The 24636-nt window shown below is 39.7% G+C and overlaps 2 protein-coding genes across 7 annotated transcripts; one reads left to right on the top strand and one right to left on the bottom strand.

Annotated features, from left to right (window-relative positions):
- Positions 1-91: 91 nt before the first annotated feature.
- On the top strand, positions 92-3424 carry LOC108106368 (sodium-dependent nutrient amino acid transporter 1). 2 transcript variants are annotated; one of them, XM_017213353.2, is made up of 7 exons: positions 92-210; positions 1262-1359; positions 1420-1702; positions 1758-1977; positions 2038-2415; positions 2476-3214; positions 3281-3424. In XM_017213353.2, the coding sequence occupies exons 2-7, from the start codon at positions 1285-1287 to the stop codon at positions 3422-3424; spliced, it is 1839 nt and encodes a 612-aa protein (XP_017068842.1). In that variant the 5' UTR covers positions 92-210; positions 1262-1284. The 2 variants fall into 2 exon arrangements, with proteins under 2 accessions (XP_017068842.1, XP_017068841.1); XM_017213352.2 differs by having other exon boundaries at positions 1231-1359.
- LOC108106371 lies at positions 3416-24636 on the bottom strand. Of its 5 annotated transcripts, none has more exons than XM_017213357.2 (9): positions 11724-13814; positions 9250-9421; positions 6875-7267; positions 6019-6146; positions 5692-5935; positions 5514-5628; positions 5304-5445; positions 5163-5236; positions 3416-5003 (listed from the first exon to the last, which is right to left on the bottom strand). In XM_017213357.2, exons 1-9 carry the CDS (start codon positions 11733-11735, stop codon positions 4805-4807), a joined length of 1479 nt encoding a protein of 492 aa, XP_017068846.1. In that variant the 5' UTR covers positions 11736-13814; the 3' UTR covers positions 3416-4804. The 5 variants fall into 5 exon arrangements, with proteins under 5 accessions (XP_017068846.1, XP_017068845.1, XP_041675523.1 ...); XM_017213356.2 differs by having other exon boundaries at positions 9250-9842; positions 12500-13814; XM_041819589.1 differs by lacking the exon at positions 6875-7267 and having other exon boundaries at positions 9250-9842; positions 12500-13814.

Raw genomic sequence — 24636 nt, 5'->3', positions numbered from 1 at the left:
TCTCCAGGCAATATAGCTCATAATAGCATACAATATTATGAGAGCAAGCGCTGCTCATCTCGGCATTTGTCAAACGCTGCTGATGTCGCTGCTGCGTGGATTCCATAGGTTTCCTAGCAGATAATCTGTTATATGCCAGTTAGTCGCATCCAGCAGCTTGTTAAGAACAGTTGACAGTTCACTCTTTGAGAAGTCCAGCTAGATACTAGTGTATGTTGAAAAAGTGCTCATAATTTTTAATGAATGTGTGGTGCTGGTTGCAGATCAAATAGTTCGTTTTTTGTTAGAGATAAAAAAGAAAAGAAATTGGTACCCACAAAACTTTGGGTTTATAGCTTGATCCCAGAATACTGTGATAAGACAAGTGAAACACCCAAATCTTCTCCAGAGCTTAAGTCAACAGAATTCGTCTAGCTGTTAGATTTTCATTGAGTTTGACGAACTTTTGTGTACATTTGGTTGCTAACACTTCTCAGTAGACCAGCATGCGTCCAGATAAGAGATTCTTTTGACAATTCTTCAGATTCCAACAATTTTGGGACATACCTTGGTTGAAAAACTTCAGAAAATGGTAAACATTTCAATTCCTATGATTAATGATCACATTGAACTCTGAGTGATTGCAAATTTTTGCCTATCAGCCAAATCCAGCAAGACCCATAAATTATTTCTGGAGATAAGTGCAATTTATTCTCAAAAGCAGATTTGTGATCTGAATGTAGGAATGAATTTATAACCAGCTTGAAATAATATATATATAAACAAATTTTAATATTAAAAATTAGAATAGAAAGAGCTAGGGGGGGGCCTGGCTTTGTCACGATGACTAGATATGCAAATTTCTGACGGTATCGGTCAACATTAACGGGGATTAAGTTCGAGTTTCTATTTTTAAGCGTTTGCCATAAAGTTTAGAGTAAACAAATTCATAAACTAACGAATTAACGAAAATCATTTGACGTCGATGACTGACACCTGTTTAAAATTTTAAGCCGATTAGTTTTTGGCGAAATCTGAATAATTTGCTCACGTGATATTGACTTGATTGGCCCATAAGGGAACTATGCTAATTCTATATAACCTTGAACTTGAAACATAAAAAAAGCTATCTATAAAAAGCTATTGTCTTTTGGGTATTTAGGTTGTTATGTAACTGCTAAACTGAATTCACCTGAGCTTTTGTGTTGTCTTCCGCTTGCATTTCATTTATTGTCTTGTATCCTAAAATAGCTTTAATCAACAAATATGGATGATGCTGCAGAATATACAAAACTGGGAAGAGGCATGGAGGAACCTCAAGGATCAAGGTCAGAACAGCCAGGATCGAGTACTGTTGTCTACACAACGGAAGGCGATGAAGTAAGAACTCTAAAAACTATTTCAATATAAAAATCATTTAATACTTCCTATAACCAAAAGCTAACCATAAATTGTGAGGTGGAGTCGCAGTCGTCTGGCCAGCGAGATCAGTGGAGCAAAGGAGTGGAGTTCCTTTTTTCCTGCATTGCTTTATCTGTGGGTTTGGGAAATGTCTGGCGTTTTCCTTTCATTGCTCTGGAAAATGGTGGCGGTGCTTTTCTGATACCCTATGTGATAGTACTTCTGCTGATTGGCAGACCTGTTTACTATCTGGAGGTGATCATTGGACAGTTTTCCAGTCGTGGATGCATCAAGGCTTTTGACATGGTGCCGATCATGAAGGGTTAGTAACTTGTTATTGATTTTAGAAATAATTATAATGAAAAATTTAATTTCAGGCGTTGCTTATGGTCAGGTGTATTCCACTGCTTTGGCTACCACCTATTACGCCTGCATTATGGCTTTGACCATCAGGTATTTGGTGGCCAGCTTTAGTGAGGTCCTACCTTGGACCTATTGTTTGGTAGAGTGGGGCAGCGGTTGTGTGGCCACAGGAGCCACAGCCGCCAATGACACATCCATTGTCCAGGGTATCTCCTCGGCAGAGCTATTCTTTACGTGAGTTTAAAAGAAATGAGTTCGAAACATAAATTTTAACTAATTTCTCTTACAATATAGACAAACAGTTCTAAGGGAACCAGAAACCTTAGATGACACTGGCCTAGGGACTCCCAGCTGGGATCTGGTGTTGTGCCTCTTCGCCACTTGGGTGATCATAGGCACTGTTTTGTCCAAGGGCATTCGTAGTTCCGGCAAAGCTTCCTATTTTCTGGCTCTGTTTCCCTATGTGATTATGATCATCCTGTTGATCAGGGCTGTTACTTTGCCAGGAGCTTGGCAGGGAATTGTCTACTTTTTGAAACCCCAATGGTCCCAGCTGCTGAATCCACATGTGTGGTATGCAGCCATAACCCAGATGTTCTTCTCCTTGGCCATTTGCTTTGGCACCCTCATCATGTACGCCTCCTTTAATGATTTCAACAAAAATGTGCACAAGTAAGTTAGTTTGTCGAATGCACTTTCCATTCCTTAGTAATCTAATCTAATCCCTTCCAGAGATGTGATCATAATCACCACCATAGATTCCCTAACATCCATTCTGGCTGGTTGCATCATCTTTGGCATCTTAGGTAACCTAGCTCATGAGACCAACACCACGGATATCTCGCAGGTGGTGAAAGGAGGAGCTGGTCTGGCTTTTATTTCATATCCCGAAGCCATTGCCAAGTTCAAGTATCTTCCCCAGCTATTTGCCGTGCTGTTCTTCTTCATGCTCCTGATTTTGGGTATTGGATCGAATATAGGAATGGCCACTGCTGTCGTTAATGTGGTTAAGGATCGATTTAACCATTTACCGCACTGGCTGCTGGCTGTGGGTGCATCGATAATTGGTTTTCTATGTGGCCTGGTGTACATGACTCCCGGTGGACAGTTCGTACTGAATCTCGTTGACTTTTATGGCTGCACTTTTATAGCCCTCGTCTTAGCCATTGCGGAGCTATTGGCCGTGAGTTGGGTTTATGGCGTCAAGCGCATCTGCAGCGACATAGAATTTATGTTGAATATAAAAACCAGTTTCTACTGGCGCATTTGCTGGGCCATTGTGGCACCTGGCTTGATGTTCCTGGTCCTGGTGTACATGCTTCTCAGCTACGAACCTCTGACATATCGAGGAGTGCAATATCCTCCAGAATATTATATGGCTGGTTGGATTATCTGGGGACTGGGTGTTCTCCAGTTGCCCTTCTGGGCTTTGGTTACGATTTTCCAGCAACCCGGAAAGACCTTTGGCAGTGTAAGTATATAGAATATATATCCTTTTGGAAACTATAAATAATAAATGACATCTTTTACCACACAGAAACTGAGAATGGCCATGCAACCCACTCCCAATTGGGGTCCATTGCAAACCCAAAAGTACGAGGCCTACATTCTACATCGGAAACGTGAGGTGGATTTCAAGAGCCAACGAGGCGGATACTTGTTTGACAATATCTTTGGCTAAAGAGTCGCTTTTATGTTTATTTTAATTTTACGCTTTATTATTAATTCTAAAACACGCCAAACGTTTGTTTGCTCCAAGCTTGCAGCTTAAGATGTGACAAAAATTTCGAACATTTGGTAATTAATATTTCCTTAGGCTTTAGGCTTTGCATAAGCATTGAAAGTTTTCTTCGTTTTAAGGTTATCTAAATAATTGGATTAATTTTGGAAAAAAATGTAAGCCAGAGATCGGTGCATCTTCAATGGCAGCTAAATTATATATTGTCTATGACTGGGTGAAATTAAGTTCTATGGCTGGGATTATCCATATATCGTATATATTATATATTGGATTTGTTTATGTGGCTTTGCTCTGCTTTTAGTTTATTTATCACAGCACTTTTTGATTCTGTTGTTATTGTGCAAAATTATATATTTTCTGAAAGACAAGCTAGTGGTGCCTGGCATGCGTAGTTGTGTGTGTTTCTCGGAGCAAGTGCCTTGAAAGTTCATCAAACTATTTACAATTGTTATAAATTTATGGCTATTATGTAAGATATATTTCCTAAGGTGTATGTGGCAAGCTATAGCCAAGCATTATTTAGTCAATTTTTTTGATTGAAAATCTTATTTGGCTTACTCATTAGCTTAGGTATGTAAAAAAATGTAAGTTTTAAACAATTGTTTGATTCAAATTAAGATTAGTTTTTTGCTTGTGTCTTTGGCAGATATCTGTTAGATTTGGGCAAAGTTAGCTAGACCCCCATCCCTCTGATGAAACCCTTTCAGTGTTCTATACTTTTCCCCCAGTTTCTCAAACGATTTATTTTAGGTTTTTTTTTATGCTAAGAATTGACTTTTGGTTTGCAGATTTCATAGCCTACATTTCAGCGCAAAATTCAGCGTTTATATATTTGTGATTAACTACTGGGATTACATCTATGATATATATATATATATATATATATAGGTATACATATTTAGTTCCCACTGAATCTCTCTATTTGTTGTGGCTAAAATGGAAGTTTTCTTCGCTACCAACTCACACTAGATATGGTCCTATTAATTGGGCTTGCCTCTATATGATTTATAGAAAAATCTAGCACACGATATGGAGTTACCTTGAGTATATTGTCTACTACTTAAGTTAGTTGTCTAATCCGAGGGTTACCTACCTTCTCCCCCTCACTTGTTTTTTCTAGCTTTTATCATAGCTTAGTTTGACTGTAGCTGGAGAGAGTTTAAAAATTTGTTTAGGCCTAGTAAATATCGAATTAGAATCACTTAACAGGTGCAGTTTCTTTCACATTGCAGTGTTTGTTTCGCATTAGTTTAGCCCTAGGTATAGCCCTAGATCCACTATATACAGGAGTTAGAAAAAATATGTGTGTTTTCCTGTTGACTAGAAGGCCTGTATTGGTCGATAGAGTCCAGTGTAGCCACAGAGTCGGGCACGCAGCGCCGGAATCAGGAAGGCGGCCAGCGAGATGTCCTTGAGCAGGTCGGCACACTCGCACACCAGCAGGTACATCTTGTCGCCCTTCTGCGAGGTGCTCTTGTGAAGGGCAATGCGCCTTAGGCCGGCGGCACGTGGCAGGTATCTGAAAGGAGTAAGAAAAAGTATAATTTATTTAATAATTCTTAAGACTTTTCTTAGATTCCAAAAGGTGTAAGTAAATATATACAAAAATCCCACAAAAAAAACATGTTAAAGATATTTATTTTATGGACTCCTGTTTTTAGTGTTTCTCTCAGTGTACCTGTACAGCATCCGGGCGCCTGTCCAGTACAGCCAATTCTTTTCAAATCGTTCGCCATCGTCGCCCTCGAAAACCTGCGAAATTAAAATTGAATTTTTCATGAAAATACTCCAATTCAGTGGCCCTAACCAAACTACCCACCTTGAACACGCTTATAATGTAGCCTGTGGCAGCGGTCTGTGATTTCTTAAAGCTGCCGGCCTCGTTGGAGGGCAACACCAATGGCGGGCGGCAAATGGCGGCCACCTCGCTGTACAGATCCAAAGTATGGGCGGCAGTGTATCTGGAAATGATTTCGAGACGAGATTGGACAATAAATAGGCAATTGGCCACCTTGATTGGAGCACTCACTTGAGGGCCTTTGGCTCAAACTTGGACAGCGAGGAAACGCGCAGGCCAGCATAGAAACTGGAAGGATCCGTTTGCAGTGTATTGATCAGGTAGTACGAGATGAAGGGGAACTCCGCTGGTGATGGATAAATCAATCAATATTAGATATAGCTAAGGGCTATAATGGTTATCTACTCACAGTTCTTCTCCATGTTGGCCAACAGCATTCCACCCACAGCCGTGTTGGCCTGCTGCACTTCAGTCACCAATTCAGCGGCAATAGAGCGCTGCTTAAGTAGCGGATGCGATAGTGGTGACTCCATCACCGGATCAATGGCCTCCAGGGGACTCATCAAATGCACCAGGATGCACAGCTTCGGATCGGAGACTTCCAATACGCTTAAAGGACTTGCGGTCTTGCCATCGGCACTCAAGGCGGGTAACTGAGAAGGTTAAATAATAAGTTAAAAGTTTAATAGGAATAAAGATAGTTTTTATTTATCTTTTAAGCTGAAGAATTACTCACCGGAATGCCAGCTGGCAGGAATCGATCGACACTATGCACGGGAATGATGAAGCAGTCGCGATCCAAGGTGGCCAAAGAGATGGGTTCCGCTCGTGCCACAGCCGAGTTGGCGCCACTACCAAAGTTCACTGTAAATTACAATGAAATATCATTAACATAACATTTAAAGTGTAGACAGGGATTAAGTTAGCTATTTAGTTTTAGAAAGACATAAAAACTGTTTAGCTTTTGGCAAGCTAATGATGATCGCTTATAAGCTTCGCCTTAAGAACCTTTGTAAGCTGCGATTAATTAGCATTTTGGCTGGAGATTATACGAGATCGATCCCAGATCCCTTTTTGTAGTAGTGCATGTGATTCCCCTTTGTTGAAGCTTTGCGAAAAAATACTGAAAGCGAGGCAAAGCTGTTGCGGCGTCTCCGAGAACATGTCTAGCTTTCAGTATTTTCACTAGTAATCACCAACAATCAGATGTAGAAAACAGAAAACAGAAAAGGAAATAGAAACAGAAACGGAAACGGAAACAAGACAGAACTTGCAACAGTCAGATTGAAGTATTTTTGGTAGAGAAAAAACTCTTAAGGTTAGCTACGTTCAACGTGCAACAAACATTAATTGGGTGGGGGGAAACTTTAAGTGGGATTAGGGTGTTTGGGTTGGTTGGGGGGAGGAAAAAAGGGTGCAACACATTTAGGGTATTGTTTGAGTGTGTCAGTGTGTTTGTTTTTGGTGAGCTGGGCTGGGCAAATGACATTAGTGTTGATCGAGTTTTGGGCAGCAACAACAACAACTATAGTTGAGATCACATCAAATGATTATCTCAATTCGTTTTTTTTTTCAGAGGGGTTGAGTCAAACCTTGCCGCGTGGCTGCAGCTGCGGCCGCTAGCAATGTTGTTGTTGCCGTGGCCACTGTTGCATCAGCGTACCCCAGTGTTGTTGCTGTTGCTGTTGCCAATTGATGTTGTTGCTGCTGTTGCTGTTGCTGGAATTGCTGTTGCAGTTGCTGTTGCAATTGTTGCTGTAGTTGCTGCTGCTGCTGCAGGCGAATCAAACTGTTACTAGCGCTGTTGTTGTTACTCTCCGTACCCGGTCCGCTGCTATTCCAGCGCATCAGGGAGACGGATGGCCGACGGTCGACCAGCGGCTGCGGAATGTCCAGCTCGTAGGGCAGATTGCCGGGCAGGGCCAGAGAGGGGGTGGTGCTGGACAGCGGGGTGCTCGGGATGCCTGACAGGGCGCTACATCGTTCTGAAAATTGGATTCTGTCGATACTTTATATGCACACAAAACACAAAAAACACACACACAGCAAACAGAACAACACATAACCGGGAGGAGGAGTGGGGGGAAAATGAGGGGTGTTTGTGTGTGTGGCAAAGTCTTAAACGTTGTGTCTCGGTTGCTGCTGTAAAGGATGAGCGGATTTTGATCTTTGAATGGAGATTATAGGGGTGCAAAGGTTACCTTGGGAATATTTTAAGTTTGTCTGTTTATTCTATCAAATGGAAAGGATAAACTGAACTTTAAACTTTGATTCTTTCAAGTGATATTAGCCCTTGTTATGGAAAGTATTAGATAGTTTTAAGTTTGAATTAGTTTTCTGTTTTTTAAGTAGGTTTATATCAATTCGATTATAAAAATAATTTAAAGTTACTGAAAGAATGTGAAATAAAGAATAGTAAACAGGATTTTATGAAGAAGCAGTTTCATAATTTAAAGAAAACATTTCAAGATATTCTAAAGATAACTCTTCACCCTTGTAACCTTTTTCAAAATCAACCCACAATATTATGATGTGTAAAGTGCCGGGCATGGGGGGAGGGTTGAATTCCTTTTCGTTTGCTGATTTTATTAACAGTGTGGTGGCCAAAACTAGACACATTCATCAGTTTCGTGGGTTAGTAGTAGGCTCGGCTGCTGATGCTGCTGGAAAAACTTCTTAGACCTTGGTTTCCGGCTTACATTCAAGGCCATTGCCACAGGCGTTAGATGAGGAAATATATATGTATGTATGTGTATGTAGTTAAGAAAGGGAAATCAAATAGTAACTTACATACGCTCTCGCTTTTGCTTTCTGTGTGCGCTCTGTGCCCCTTAAGCCAAGCCAACTGGAAACTGGAAGATTAGCTGATGCTGGCACACTCGCACACTCACCTCTTCAGACGCACAAGCACACACTACTCACACACACACATCAGGAGCAGAGCTTAGAAGGCGGAAGCGATGCTTCGATAGCAACTAATATCCACTAACAGGTGAACCCCTGACTTGGATTAGTAATGAGTGAAAGTTGAAGTACCAAATGGTATGGGAGAAAACTTTATCATTTAAAATTTTAATTTGTTTAACTAGTTTAAGTTCAGAGGCCTATAATTAGGATATATGATTGGTTTTTAAACATATTGTTAAAGAAAACTTGTAGGCTATATATGGGCTGAGGTCTCAGTTATAAACTTAAAATCAAAGTCTTCTGTCTACAAGTCCTACTTCCATTTTATAATCTCTTAATTGTAAAAACCTTGCCCTACTATCACATGAAATTCAATTTTCTATTACCACCCTTCAATTGTAGTTACACTCTAACTGTATTAAACAACTTCCGTTCATAAATAATAAATCGTCGATTAAACTAACCCTCAATTAGGCCATAAATGGCGGACATAAATGGTCCCACCTGCCAGTTGGCTGTTTGTAAAATTGATGAAAACATTTCAATTGAATGCCCTGCAAATGGCTGAAATGCAAATGCCAGGTTAATGGAGCACAAGTAACTAAGGGCCAGGCTCAAGCGACTACAAAGGAGCCAAAGTAATCAAGAGAGACAGAGAGAGAGACAGAGAGAGAGAGAGAATGGTACAGAGACGGCGAGTGGGACAGAAAATGAGCCATGTTTGTGGATGATTGAAATGTATGCTTGGTTTGGAATGTCTACAGTGAACCATCGAAAAAGGGAACGGGGTAGTAATCAATTTATGTTTATTTAAAATTATGTTATAACCGTTTATTTGTTAAATTCGCTTTTTAATTAGAAAAGTTTTTTAGATTAAAAAATAATTTAAAATAATGTATTCGTAGGTTTAAAGTTGCCTAAATATTTTATATTTTAACTTATGCTCTATAATATAAAATATTAACTAATTCACTCATTCGATGGTCTACTGTACTTTGCAATGGCATTGTTGTTGCTACTGTTGCTGTGGTTGCTTTTGCAAGGCGAACGACAAATTTACCTTCGCCCACATCGTACCCAGGTCGGTTGGGCGAGAAGAACAGGTGGGTCCTGTAGTGGATCTCCTCCGGCTGCTGTACGAGACCCATATCTCGGGAGCGTTTCGTCCGATTCGCCTTCGATTGCAGCTTACCGCCGCCGCCGCCCGATTTGCTGGCCCCCTCGCGGAAATTCTTGCGAAACATTAAATTCATGGTGAGTTCGGTGGTTCGAATGCGTCTGGTGGGGTGAACTTGTTGATGTTGATGTCGGTAGGTGGTGGTGGTGGTGGTCGCGGTGGTGTTGTTGTTGTTGTTGGTGGTGCTGGTGGTTCTGTTGTGGATTTTCCTAATTGTTGACCGCTCTCAGGATGGGATGTTATGTGTATTTGTCTTTCTGTGTGACGGTGCGTGTGTCCTGCCTCCTTTTGTTATCTGATTTGTCGTTACTGCGCCTTCATTTGAATAATTTTCTTTGTTTTTTTTTGCTTTGTTATTTTTGGTCTGTATTAAATTTAATTTCTGTTTTAAAAGACCAGCAATTTGTTTGCCTTTGCCGAGGTCACACAGCCAGAAGGAAGATAATGCTAATTATTAATTTTGACTTTCTGCGGTTCTAGTCGGTGATATTAAAAATAATAATATTTTATACTTTACAAATGTGTTTTTTATTTTAATTTTTAATATAATTTTGTTTAAATGTTGATAATAATTTTATTATAATTTTAATTTTGTTTAAAATTTGTTTTTATTTCAAAATTTCCCACTTTTGCTGTTGGTTTTTCAACTTAGCTCGAACACGCGAATTTCTCTTCAGCCCGCTGAGTTCGTTGACTTGTACATTTGGCCAACAGAAATGGCTGAGAAGGTTCTAACGAGCTAAGTGAACGTACACGAGTACATGAAAGTGGGCGCGAGTGTGGCAACGGCAAGCGGAAATTGCCAGTTTCCGGCTCAAAATTACTTAGCCCAACCGAACTGAACTCAACTCACTTGCAGGATACGTGAACTCGGGCTCAAGTTACCCCCCCCAAGAAGCGCAAAAATTATATAAAAAAAAGTGGGGGAAAGAAAGGCTAAAATAAAATTCCAAATGCTCGGCAATTACTACTCAGTGTTGGTGCGAGTTTAATTAGTTCAAGACACGGCGCAATTAGTTTTATGGTAGCTTATTGATTGCCTCGATGCGATAAATTTAGACAGCTGTTCGCTGGTACAGCAAAGGGGCGTGCCGGGATACGTGGGCGTGGAATTGGGTTGCGGGGCGCTAGCACATTGGAAATTGAAAAGTGCTTAGCTAACAATGTGATGGGGCCATTTATAAACAGCTTGCTGGCTCAATTCAAGCATTAAGCACGGCAAAATCAATTGGAATTGTTTTGGAAAAGTCAGCAAAAAGTAAATAAAAGCGAAATTATGAATAAATTGGCTATTTTCAAAACAAACTTTATGCAAGATTTCACTTATAACGAACAGCTTGCAATAATTCAACAGAAATAATTACCCCAAGATTTCATTAGCTAATAATCATTAGTAATTTTTGTGAGGAAAGTCAGCTAAGAATAATAAGAATTTCGCATGCCAGATTACTCTTAAACTTTTAATGTTCTCGCTGTAAATCAAAAAGTGATTAACCATCCTCTGAATGAAAAATGTTTTTCCTCCAACAAAATGAAGACCAGATTTCATTCAAATACTTAATAAAATCTCAAAACGTTAAGATCAACCCATAAAGTTAAAGGCTAATGGTCTTGCTGAAACGATATTTCCCAGCCAATCATCATATCACACATACGCCCCATGGCGCGAGTGGCTGAACTGCCAAAATGCATTACTTAGGCATAATTTCTTTGGCAGCCACTTGGGCATTTCCATCAACTTTCTATGACCTCCATCTGATACCCTTTCCCATAGCCGAGTCAATCACGCAGGCCATTAACTAAAGCGAAAATCAAACGGAGAGCAACAATGGAATGGCTCGTAAAAACATTTTTACAACACTTTCAAGTGGCTGGGGCCAACTAAAATTAATTCGTTTAACGAGCCCGGTTACAGCCATAATGTTCATCATTAAATGAGGGACCACAATAACAACAGACACACACACATAGAGGCAATCAAGAAGCCAAGAAAAATGTGTGCGAGATAATAACCCCAAAGCGAAATGAAAATTTCGCTTCATTTTCTGGCCAAAAATAAAAACAAGCTAATGACATAAAAATTTTGCGTTCTCTGCTTTGCCAAAATACAAGCCAAAAACGAAAAAAAAAAAAGAGAGCCACGAGAAAAATGATAAAATTAGATTTTCATTTTGAGAGGGGGAGCTGCGCGTGCTGGGTTGCTTTTCTTTGCTTTTGTACTAGGTCATGGGATATACGGCCCTTGACCTTGGCCATAATTCTACTCTACAAATGCTTAGTGTTTGTGTATATATCTGCTAGTTTATATTCATGAATGATTTGGGTTTCGTGCAGGATCTGAGCATGGCCATACATACATATAGATACATGAGCCCGGTTTTTTGTTTTTCTGTTCTACAGATAATCAAGCTAAATGCTGAAATTATTAATTAATTCTTTTCTGATTTGTATTTAAACATGGCTTTTCATATTCCACATAGGAAAAGTACACCTGAACTCGATTTGGTTGAATTTTTCACACTCAATCTATTTTTTATTAGCCGAAACATCTATTTTTAAACCAATTTGGGTAACAATTTGTTTGCAAAATAATCAAATTTGTATGTTCTTTGAATCGTTTTCTAAATTTAATTGCACTTTTTGGTTTTATTTTATTGTTTACACTATTTGAGAGATAAAATAGAATAGATTAACACATTGAATATTGGTATTTCTGCTCCAATTATACACATTTAATAGAATTTATAACTCATTTTTGTGGCATTTTTTTTTGAATTAAATATTTGGCCCACATTTATGGCTCTTGGCCGATTGACCAACCAGTTTCGACTGGTTTTAGGTGGCCAGAAGCACAAGCACACAGGACACAGTGTCACCTTTTTGTCGTTTTAGCAAATTTGTGTTTGCGTTTGTGGGAGGGGGGCGTATGCGTAATATTCTAATTAGTTTAATTTCACGTAGAGGCGCGACATTAATTCGATTTATGAGTCATCTATCTGTCTATATAATCAATAGAGCGATTGATAGACCTTATCGAGAATGGTCATTAATATTTCGTTTTTTTTCCAATATTCACACGCTTTTTTTTTTGGGGGGGTCACACACAAGGTATATATGTATATGAAAATCATACGAAAAATGAAAACGTTTGGCCTGCGACGCGTCAAGAAATCAACTGGCACTTGGAGAGCTTTTCTGCTTTTCCGCTTTTCCGCCGACGCGACTGCTGACAAGACGATGTGGTCGATGTCAGATCGCTCAACGTTCGCTGGGCGAGCATTTTTCATTAACTTTGTTCAACTTATGAAATTTTACAGCCAGAAAAGCTCGTTCTGTTGTCACTTGTTGCGTATACGTCGTGTGGTATGGACACTCAACGACAAGTCCGGCTCTTTTTCTCTTTTTTTTTTTATTTGGTTGATTAATCAAATATTTATTGCGTCGTATATATACAGATATTTCATGTGTGGGAAAACGCTTTTTTGTCCACTGGCCACTGAAAGTTCCTCACGGCTCGACCAATTAATAGCAAGTGAAAATGAAATCGAAAATGTTCCCCCGAAGCTGAAAGAAAAAGAGCAACAAAAACAACGGGAAAAACGTGAAACAGCCCACAAATAAAAAGCCACAGACTGAGTGGTTCATTTTTATGGGTTTTCCTATAAAATGTCAGGATCTAGATGGGGGATATTGGTTCTATTTTAGGTTGAGAAAGGTTAATATTTGTTTTTATTCTTAAATATTTGTATTTCTTTTCTAGTTAAAACTTCTTGTCATTGTATATATTAAAACATCTTTCATCAGTTTATAGTAACTTTAATATTTCTACTTTATTTCTAGGGTATCTAGTATTCCATTCCGTGGTACTAACTAACTTTTGTTACTTCTCATAGTTTGTGTTCACGTTTGAGTCCTTTATTTCCTTTCGGTGCTGCGTGTTCTGTTCACCGCTCGACTTTTTATTGATTATGTGTTATTCCTGTTCTTGGAATTCCCTCTACTGTCAGCTGCCCCAAGCTCCCTTAGTCCTAGAAGTTACTCCAGGGAAAAAGTATGACTTTGGCATCCGGAAGTCATTCGCTTTTTGCTGTTCGTCCTGCGGCTTCCGACTAATTGGTCGCTTATAAGTTGTTGAATGCAAAGGGGTAAATGTCTTTTCAAAGGCTTTGCATTTGATTTTCCCTTTCAGTTTCAAGTTTAAAGTGTTAAATAGAAATACAAGTTATTACCATTCTCTGTAAACTGATTTTGACACTTTATTTATGGCAATTCAAAAGGATAATGAAAGTCATTTCTGTTTTTAATGACTAATCTTGCCACTGGTATACAATCCTTGAATACTTTTTGTACTAATTTCCATAACAAAGTAGAAAATAAATTTGTTTGGAATTCCTTTTGTTAGTTAGCCAAAATCCCGCATCTCAGGTGCATCCACATTTGAAGGGCTTTCATTTTTGTGGCTTTAACTGGCAGGAGAGCTCCAGGGATCCAATGTGATTTACATGTGTCTAAGCTGCCTCCATTTCCCAGACAACCCCCTGGTAGCCCCTTATTCACCGCAGTTGTCATGCTGTAAGGGGGGGAGCTGGCTTAGCTATGTGAGATGACCCTGCCACAGGCCAAACTATCCAGCCCCAACGGCTCCACTTCCCCTCTGGTTGCATGCAACATTACAGCCATTTGGATTGCGGCAAACAAACACGCAACTTGCCACTAAGTGCTTGGCAAAAACAAAGTTAATCAGGCAAAGAAATGCACTATGAAACCACAATGGTACAGTGAGGAAAAATATAAATGGATTCATATATACTTTTATTAATTTTCATTGATTTTTTGGTCTATTTTGGAAAGAGAAGAAATCTTAATATGAATACTTATTGAGTAGAGATTACTCCTAATGATACTATATTTATCCCTCTGCTGTCTTAATGTTAATCATCCACTTTGTTTATGTTGCCTCTCCAACTCCCTGCCTATCTAGATTAATTTCCTTAGATTTGATTTACGGCTTTATCGAGACGGGAGGACCCTCCATAATCCCATAAACAATTTGGCCAAGTGGCAGTCAGTGTAACCCCCTTGATCCGAATGAAATTCCATGGTTCATAAATTTAAATGAATTCCGTTTTCATGGCCCACTCAAGTGCTGTTCTAGGGAGAAAGTGTCGCCATTTCCCCATTGCCATTGTGAATCTTTAGTTGGCTTTTAAGTTACCCGTTATGAGCTGCTTAACGTGTGCATAAATTTACTAGTAGCATCTCCTCCTTCGCCCCCATTTTAGTTTCATTTTGCTGTGCGTTTAAGCTGGTCGTAACTTCCACCATTTCTGTTATTGTTGTTGTTGTTGTTCATGAGGAAGTTGGTGCTTGGCACGTGATTGTCTTAGCTCTGCTAGCTTTTCCCTCCCCAAAAACTAAAATTCCCCTGGCACTCGTCGTCTCCCATTCAGTTTTTATTGAGTTGAGTTGAGGTTTACCTAGGCAAATGCTATCTTAATTGTTAGTTACAGCTTTGTCTTCCTCACTCATCAGCCATCATTTAACTGGAAATGGAAACGGTGTTCCTAATTTATGACATTGTCTAGTTTGGTTATTAGATTTGCCTGCGTTGACAGTCACAACATGACTCTGTCAGCTAAGAATAGCAAGGGTTTTTTGTACAGTGTAGAGGGGTGTGATTTAATTTAGATAAGATAACTATTGTAGTTGAAAGACTGGAATTTACTTCAATTCCCAGGAGTTCTGTGCTTCCAACGACCAGTCTTAAAGTCAAAAGGTCATCTTTAAACCTCGAAATACCCTTCCCAAAATATTTCCATGACTAACACTCACATGACAGCCCCCAGAATTTGCTGACTTTCTCAGCAACACCCAGCCATCATGTGTCCAAGCTGTCAATCTATTCGAATGATAATAAAAGAAATACACTTTAGCTGGTGTTTTGATTTTGATAAGGGGCCTTCAAAGATAGTCGATTGATGATGGGCAGGGAAACTACGAGCTATTGGCAGTGGACGATGGGGAGTGGACTAAACCCCCATCTATCACGCAGTAAATACCAATCAAATTCCTGAGAAACCCCAATGACGGTTACGCAGGGCAATGAAAGATTACTTTAAGCTCATTTTTTATACCAATACAGAATTTAAAAATTCCATTATAGCAAGTCAGGAAAAAATGGTAAAACCAAAAATGGCAAGTAAATCTGTGTCAGCATTTTAGCTCAGCCTGCATCAGTTTCAATTTTCGCAGCTGTTTTCGTCACTTTATGGCCAGCCAACATGAGAGAAAGAGGTAGGGGAAAATGATGAAGGGAAATGCCCTGCACAAAGGCAGAACATAAATAACGACGTCATACCATTTCCGAGCACATAAAATTGAAAAATGCTGTGCAAATTACGTGTAAATACCAAATAGCAGCCCCAAAACCAGCACCGAAATCGCAATGAAAATGCGCGTAAATGTTGTGGCCGGAAACTGTTTATAATACATCTGTGTGTGTGTTTTTGTGTGTTTGGTTTTCCTCTGTCTGTCTGTGTATGTGTGCGTTTTGGCCATGTTTGTACAAAGAAGAAGAAGAAGAAGAAATCAGAGCTAGTAGAAGGAGAAACTGCATCGAGGTTTATGGCGACAGTTGCTGATTATTCTCCCATTCAGTCGTGCTGCAAACTTTTATGGTAAACAAAGTTTCGCAATTTTATTTTTTTATGATTATAAAACGGAGAGCGTTAAAATAAAAAATATATATATATATATATCGGATATATAACATTTGTTGGGGGGTTTATTTAAGCCACTAAGCTGGAATAATTTTCGAAAGACATTTGTTTGATTAATTTAGTTTAAGTTTTAGGATAGGTTAGGATTTGTGACAGTGAATTCTGTAAAACTTAAAGATACATAATCATACATTTTTTTTCTTATTTATTTTTCGCAAATATAATGGAAATCATAATTGAAATTCAGAGAACAAGCATTTAAGCCATTTTTAATGTAACATCCTCGAACCATTGGCGAAAAAATTAGCTTATCAGGACTATCAATTATTGTCTTCCTTTCGGTTTGGGGAATAAACATTTCATTAGGATCATGCTGAGGAACTCCTCTTGGCAAATTCATGTAATTTTCATTGTCGTTACTATAAGGCTCAGGAACCCCATGGCAATTAAGACAGTCGCCTATCCAGTATTCTGTATTTTTATTAAGATCAAGGTAATCGAATTCTCTATGGAATAGTGTCGCCAAAGATCCTCCCATATCCTGGCAGTTTTGCTCAGCTTCTGAAAAACGCGCAACCTTATTGCGCTCAACATAGAAGGATTTGGATCCGATTTGCTTGAACCTTGGATATTCGATTTTCCGACTTTGTTTTAGTATTTCCTGCACGGCCGACAACTGGACTTCCAGTCTGTCCAGCTTCGAATGGGTTTGATTTAAGCTAGTCTTGAGCTTGGCCATGTGATCGTAGAGCGGCGCCAAGGCGGACAGGCAAAAGGCCCCGCATTGATTGGGGGCGTCTTTGAGGAGACATACGGAACCAGCACTTTCTTGAGATTTTGCAGGATATCCTTGGAGAACCAGGATCAGAAATGTAACCAACAAGTATGATATAAACATTGTACAACCACTGAACTTAAAAGCTTGCAAGGAACTGATGCTTACTTGGTTTCTGCACTCTCGAAGAAAACTGCAGCCTGGCTGATAAGTTGATTTAACAGCTTATTGAGAAGTGAAGTTGTGACGGAATTCAAATAAATTCGATAAGAAATGTTCTTTATATAGCGTTTTTACGCTGGCTACATAGGAGTATTTCACTAATTGAATGAGAAATTCTTTTATAATTAACATGAATCATAATAACGATAATAACGATAATTCTTCCGCATCTTATTAATATTTCATAATATACACTCATAAACTCAAACGTTTATTTGCCTTCGATCTAAAATTAATTAACCGAAACTCAAACAATAAATTTGAAATTAAGCACTTATCTATATATTGGATCGTAATTAATTACGATTAAAGCCACTTCCTTGGGCCATTTACCCACAATTTGGCCAGGACATTTGTTATTTGCATAAGATCTGACCACAATAAAGCGGCTAACATATGCAATTACGACAAACACACCCATACCAACAATCCCCCACTACCAAAATCGGCAATTGAGGCATAAAAACTTGTTAGCCATTGGCCAGAGCCAAAATGCTGATGTATAAATAATTCCTTGCCATTATACGGGTATGCTGACACACAACACTAGTGGCCATAACCTCCAATAACAAACAGGCAGGCTAGGGGATATAGTCTGCCCTTTCTTGATCCCAACGATGGCAAATGGCCAAGAGCACGCACAAAATTCAAGAATCGAAAGAACATTTTCACAAATTATACGAAATTGGTTTGCACTTAGAGGCGGCATAAGGCAAATAGGGGGTAAATCATATATATATATATCCCCAACCATTTGTGGCACTCACTCATATAGTCACATTTTAGGGGCTCCGGTGGGCAGTCGTTGAGCTTCTTGAGCCAGTGCATCAGGGTGGCCAATTTGGTACGTTTCATATTGGTTCTTTCGCAATCGAGAACATTTGGCTCAAAGTCCATGTTCAGTTTAAATTGGCCCATCTCCCAGGCTTTTTCCATTGCATTCTGACACATTCTGCTTGTCGTGGCGACTTCTTCTAACAAACTGAAACTGGAAACGCATTTCTTTCTTCAGGTGCCGCCACCGAATGCCAACTCACGTTTATGGCCATAAATTACCCTTAAAATAGCATTTTGTCTTAAGCCTTTTTCGGTTATGATCGCTGATATGTGACGACCACGTTCGCCTGTCACTCAACTGGCAGTCAAACTGCGTTCCATTGTCGAGCGACAATATGAAAAATCCCTAAATAATTTCTACTGTCATTATTCATACGATGTGCTGATTTCAAAAGACCAAAAGGCCCAGACAGAAGGGTATGGGTTGGTTGATATTTATGGTGCTGCCGTTGACACATCTTTTGGGCCAACGAAAAATTACAGCCCTCACCCCCAACCAAGGCAACAATACAAAATCAAAAAATTGAGAAATTTATTATGCAAAAATGTTCTGAGGCTCGAGGCAGTAGGGGATTCCCTGCTTTGGGCCACTAGCTTTTTTTTTCGGAAAATCATAAATCATCATAATCAATCAATCGTTTCGATGTTTATGTTTATTATTTTATTTAATTTAGATCACTGTTAGAAAGATAAAGTAGTCATGATTTAGGAGCATGGTAATGCCATTCAAGGTCGATTATTATTTTCAAAAGTAATTATAAAGAAGATATTAAAATCTTTTATGAAGAAGTAGTTTCTAAGCTTTCCATGCCCTTTTTTTCCTTTAAAAATAATCAAATTTTCAGCTCAATTTTAAGCATATTTTCCCGACTTTCCACTTTTCCCATCAATTTATCACCCACACTCGTTTCATTTTTTTTTCTTTGTGTGCTTTTGAGCTGGTGTCATAAATTGCAAATTGTTATGGAAATATATAAAAGGCAATGGCCTTGACAGGACAAACACACCCACTACACCCACCAAATCTAGCATCCGGTGTGTGCGGTTCTTTCGAGTTGGTCAACTACTGCTAATTATGGCCATTATTTATGCGCTTGTTTTTGAAATTTGTCAATTTCCGTAGTAATTTGCGACTAATTTTTTCCATACTGACCATATTGGAAGCCACAAAAAGCAATTAGAGAAAGTGAGGGGGAAGGATGTGGTTTCTGATTGTGTTTTTTTTTTTGGTTAGGGCTTGATGGTGGCAGAGAATGTCCTTCATCGATTCCTTTTTGGGGCTAATAAAATGAATATGAATCTGTTTTCGGGGGACCAGTGAAGTATTTATTTATTGGAGATTGGCTGAAAAAACCATTAATCTCGCTTAACGACTGCTACAAATCAATTATTCCCACAAGAACTGAACCCTGCCCTTTGGCCCGGGAACTAATTCCGGTGTCCTTGGTCCTCAGCCAGGCTCATTAGAATGGCTTATCACCAGCGAAGTGATGAATGTCGAAACTTTGGCGCAAAACCAACAAATTGTGAGACACATTTTCCGGAAAATGCTGCGAAAAGCAAGTGGAAAGCTTTTAAGAGCGCCTGCCCTCGCTTTACTGTCAGCGATTTTTCATCCTAACAGCTTCGCATTCATCTCTAATATGCCACAGATACATATAGACGTATATATCTGTATATATCCTTGGCTGAGTAGGGGCTGCAACATGAAAACTCAATTTCGTTTCGGCTTTTCTTGCAACGTGTGCTCCTTATTGCATTTGCATGCCACACACAAAAAGGGAAAAGCATAAATAATTAAATAAATTAGAAGCATCGGTGGCTGGGAAAGCATCCTCCTTGGCTTAAGGCTTTTCCTTTGCTAAGTAAGAACTTTCCCAGTTTATTTTTGCATGACACAATTTCGAGCACAATTTCAAGACATTTTCTGGCTTGGCTTAAAACTCATTGAAGTCTTCAAGTGGGTTAATCGTTGAAATGGAAACTATCTTTGGGCCAGACTATAAGGCTAACTCCTTGCACAGAGAGAAAATAGAGGAAGGAAATCTCTCTCTTTTTTAAATTTTTTGTAAAATATTTTTCCCTCCTCTTAAGTAGTTTTTCTCAGCTAAATGTTTAGTTTTCCATCTCCCAGAATATTCAGACCTACATTTTATGCACCCCAAAAGTCCGACTTTTATTTACGTGACTTTGAATTGAAAACGGAATGGCGAGGCATGAGAGGAGGTGGTAGTTTTCCACCAAGAGGAGAGCCATTTCTTGGCATTCATTTCATTTCCTACGTCCTTCATCATTCTTCCACCGAGAAGAAAACCAAATAGAAGGAGGTAAACCAGCGATTGGGGGCGTGGCCAGCCCATAAATTCCACGTGAGCGTGCGGTGCACTGGGTCTTTGCCGATGGAATCCAGCGTCGTAAATGCAGACATTTTGGTGGCTGAGAAAAAGGGGTTTTTATGGAGTCCTTAGCCGGGCTTTGGCGGAATCCAGCGGCATATGCATTAAAGATTTTTATTGTTAGAATAAACGTACATACTTATAAAAAAGATATCCAGCATATTTCTTTATGGGATATTTGGTTTTCCGCATAAATCAGAGTGTGAAGAATAAGGGTCGCCAAGTGGCTTAGGAAAATGAGGCAAGAGGAGAAGAAATTCTGAAGAGTTGGTTAAGCTACTTAAGTGCTTAATAGGGCATGAAATCGACGTAGAAGAAGCTCTAAAGAAAAATCGCTTACAAAGTTACCAAAATAAATAAACAAAGGGTAAACATTTTTCGCTTAGAATGGAAATTTCTTTTATAGAAAAAGTTTTTGGGATAAATTCTTTGGGTTTAGTAAATATTTTCAAACTATTTTTAAACATAGTTAAGCTGAACATTAAGGGCTGCCTTATTTATAAACTTATTCATTTAATCCCAAACAATATTCTTTATCCCTCTCAGCGTTAGTTTACTTTTGATGCATTGAAGAGCTTACGAATGCCCTTATACCATCTGATCCTTAAAGCCTCTTGCATTTGGCTGCCAGCCACTAAACAAAATTTATCCCCCCATTGAGATTTAATCCGACTTGCCATCAAAAACGAATGACAGCGGCCTTTGGCTGCCCAGTTGTAACTGTAATATATATATATATATATCTTAAGGATATATATCCTTGCCTCCTGAGTCAGCTGTAATGAGCTTGACCTTAGCCCTGCTGTCAGTGACAATCGCTGCCAAAAGATTCAATTCAATTTCCGACCTCTTCTGTAAAAGTCCAAGGCTAAGTCAGGGGTCCAACAAAAATTTATCAATTTCGGGAGTTGGCGAGAGAAACAGCTGCAGTGGCAATGTTGCAACTGCAACTGCAGTTGCAGCCGCAAATTGCCACGTGAATGTCGGCAGAGTCATAAATTTTGATAAATGAAGTGGTCTGCCATGTCGCCAGCTACTTATCAGCGTTGTCATTGTCCAGGTGGCTGCTGTCCTCCACGTCCTACCTCGGGTCTGCTTCTACCACCGCCGCCTCCTTTTTATACCCCACCCACACAGGATTCAACCGTTTGGCAGACTTCCAATGACTGTTGCTCGTGTTTTACACTGAAAGAATACCCTGACTAAAAGGGTTGAACAAAGTTGGCAGGAAATCTCTCTCTTTATTGCCAGCACCCTAGGGCATTTAAAGTTCGTTGTTTTCCTTTTGATTTTCTTCCTTCTAGTTGGCTTTTCAATTTACTGTTTGTTAGCTTTTCGCCATTTTGCATTGTTATGCGGTGCTATTTGTACTCTTACTCCTCTCTCTCGCCCAGGTACATTTTTTTTTCCCTCCTGCCACACAAATGCTACTCATGCATATGCAACAGCTCCTGGAAACGCTGCATAAATCATACGCAGCGTTGCCCGTTGCCTGATAGTTTTCTGTTGCCTACTTTGCGGGAGGGAAGGACGTTCATATTGACTTTATTTTTCTGGTTGGCTGGGCAAATATTAATTAACCATCAGAAGATAGAGGGATAAAGGGAGGCCATCTATTAAATCCGAACCACAAAATCCGTTCAGTGGGTCAGATTAACGACATGTATCCATAGAGCCATATCGCTTGTCTCAAGTCTCGTACTTTGTGGGTCACTTTGAGCATAATTATAATTACGACAAGCAGCAAGTGTGCTTACAACATTTTCCAGTTTGCTGCAGTTTGCTGCTCGGTTGACGGTTTTGTTATGCTTGTGGGCCAAAATGTGGGCTTTGGTATTTTGCTTTTCTTGCCCGGCGATGGGACCATAAATTTTAAATTAAGTTGCACTGCCGTCGGCGGAATTTGTTGGGGTTTTTGTTGCTGTTCCTGCTACGGCAGGCACTGTTCTTTGGGCTTGGCATTACTTTATTTGCAATATATATATGAGGCAGCGTTGACAGCTGCAAAAGCTGCAAGTGCAGCCTGCCTAATTGTGAGGGATGGGAATGGGATATTTACTATGATTGCAGGAAACGCACACTGGATTTTGAGAGAATTATGTGTTTTCAAAGGGAATATGCTTTTAGATGTCTTAGAGAGGTCTTTGTTAGCTAAGATTATATATCAAACATTGTTATATGAATGTTTGCTGTGCCTTTAAAATCATATTTCTCCGTCACATCCAAACTCTTTAAAAGAAGGTTAGATTAGGGCTTAGTTTTGGTTTTTCTTTACTCTACGAATATTTCATATTCATAACATAGACTTCTAAAATTCTTCGTTATATTTCGTCTTCTTTCTATTACTTTTCCCCCAATTTCTTCTCATTCTATTTCGTTTGCATGCAAATCTAATTCAGCGATCTCTATAATAGAAACTCTGAAGCTTGCTGGGTGCTTTCCTCTGTATCGCAATGTTTGCAATCAGCGCTGACAAATTGCCAATCGATTTTGATGCGCCAGACATCGGCGTCGGCCCCTGTCAACCATATGCTCAGCCCCTCAGCTCGCCTCTCAGTCCTATTTCTTTAGCGTTTCTTTAAAATCGAAAAAATTTCTGTTTGCGTTTTGATGATTGCCGAAGACAATGAAATGACAATCAAAGTCACGTGCCGCCGCCCCAACGCCAGCTGCAAAAAGTTGCATGCAAATTTCTGCGAAAAAGGAGAAGAAAAAAAACAAAGCAAAGGGAAAAGGGGGAAGGGGGAAGGGAAAAAACCAAGGGAAGGGAAGGGAGGGCGTAACAAATCCAAGGTGAAAATAAGTATCATTCGAGTATGATTCGTTTTGATTGCCAGGGACAAATGCTTCAATTGACAGACCTTTATCAGAATTCTGCATTCTGATTTTCTGAACTCAGAACCCTGCTGAAAAAATACAAACAATTGCATGCCAACATCGTGTCTCCACACGCTCATTAGCCCATTAATGCCAAATGCTTACATAAGACAATTTCCCAGGCCCCCAGTCGTGGTCTTATTTAAAAGGTTTAACCCGCTAACACCCTTATGGATATTGGCCCTTTATTGCAAGATAATGAACCCTTGTCTAGGACTTAAAACCTTTTTCATTAAGACATTTATGCATCCAAATGATTAATGAGCTTCAAATATCTAAACAAAGATTTGAAAACAACATAAGTCCTTCTTGAAAGCTTTTAAGATTCAGAGTGAAATCAATCTTAAGACCAGAAATATATTTGATAATATATATTATTCTTAAAAATGGAAACTGCAGACAAATTTAAACTTAAATTAGTTTCTTAAAAGTTCTTTAAGTTAAAAGAAATTTAGTTTAGTACCCCAACCAATCTTTAACAGCAATTTAAAATTCCAAAACAAATTCCCTAAGGCTTCATCTTATACAAACGTAAACGAGTAAAACTAAAATACAACCTCTAAAATATTCACTCGCACTGGGCCCTCCCATTGGGTGTTAGAGGGTTAAGCTAAATTGAAACAATCGAATGACCGCGGGACTCACCTTTATTGCCGGGTCCATTGGCCGTCTGCAGCGAGGACATCGGGATGGCCAGGCAGTTGCGCGGCGGAATGGCTAAGGCCAAATCCTGCGGCGGTTCAGAGCGCGGACATGGCGTATACGCAATCTTGCTGCCACGTCCTGGCGTTGGGCTAACCCGCGCATAACGCCCCCCAGTCATTGCACCACCGCTGCCCCGATCGCTCATCTCTCTGTTGGTCTCTTTTTTTTTACTTTACTTTACTGGCAAATTAAATGCATTTTTTTGTTGCTTTGCTCGTTTTTCTCCTTGCAGTTACTTCCGCTTGTTTGTGGCACCTGCAGCCTTGGTTACGTTGTCTTCCGGGCTTATGGCATCTCTTGGTTTCGTCTTCCGGCTATTGTGCGTCAATATCCAGGCACTTTATGCACTAATGCTAATGCACGGATTGCGAATGTCTCGAGGGTTATATACGGGTATGATGGCTTTTATTGTTTTCTATTTTCCCACCCAACCTTCGCACCTGTGCATTCTCAATTGGCTTTCATGCCGTGATGACCGTGAGCAAGGCTAAGGATGCGGCAAGGACGAACTGGCGACGAATCGAAACTTTAGCAAGAGTCGCACAAAACTTCACAAGCTGCCACTGCAGCAGCAGAAGCAGAGGCACACACGAGCCACATCCACCACATCAACGATATCGGAGATTTTGGAATTCGGAATTGGAATCGAAAAAGTGCGACCGCGCGACTTGCACTGCTCGATGTCCTGCTGTCGACTGAGCGAAAAAGTGGCAAGTGGCAAGTGGCAGGAGGAAAGCGA

The sequence above is a fragment of the Drosophila eugracilis genome, unplaced genomic scaffold (genome assembly GCF_018153835.1).
Source record: "Drosophila eugracilis isolate 14026-0451.02 unplaced genomic scaffold, ASM1815383v1 contig_81, whole genome shotgun sequence".
In the NCBI taxonomy this organism is placed as follows: Eukaryota; Metazoa; Arthropoda; class Insecta; order Diptera; family Drosophilidae; genus Drosophila; species Drosophila eugracilis.
The sequence above is the reverse complement of the archived record's forward strand: the minus strand, read 5'-3'. Positions and strand labels throughout refer to the sequence as shown.

Excerpts from the sequence above, each read along its gene's own strand:
- LOC108106371 (XM_017213356.2), bottom strand. The coding sequence starts at position 9,442 with ATGAATTTAATGTTTCGCAAGAATTTCCGCGAGGGGGCCAGCAAATCG. Across the intron at positions 5,936-6,018 it reads TCCTGCCAGCTGGCATTCCG|TTACCCGCCTTGAGTGCCGA; the intron begins GTGAGTAATTCT and ends TAACCTTCTCAG. Across the intron at positions 5,004-5,162 it reads GGCGCCCGGATGCTGTACAG|ATACCTGCCACGTGCCGCCG; the intron begins GTACACTGAGAG and ends TACTCCTTTCAG.
- LOC108106368 (XM_017213352.2), top strand. The coding sequence starts at position 1,246 with ATGGATGATGCTGCAGAATATACAAAACTGGGAAGAGGCATGGAGGAA. Across the intron at positions 2,416-2,475 it reads TTCAACAAAAATGTGCACAA|AGATGTGATCATAATCACCA; the intron begins GTAAGTTAGTTT and ends AATCCCTTCCAG. Across the intron at positions 3,215-3,280 it reads CCGGAAAGACCTTTGGCAGT|AAACTGAGAATGGCCATGCA; the intron begins GTAAGTATATAG and ends TTTACCACACAG.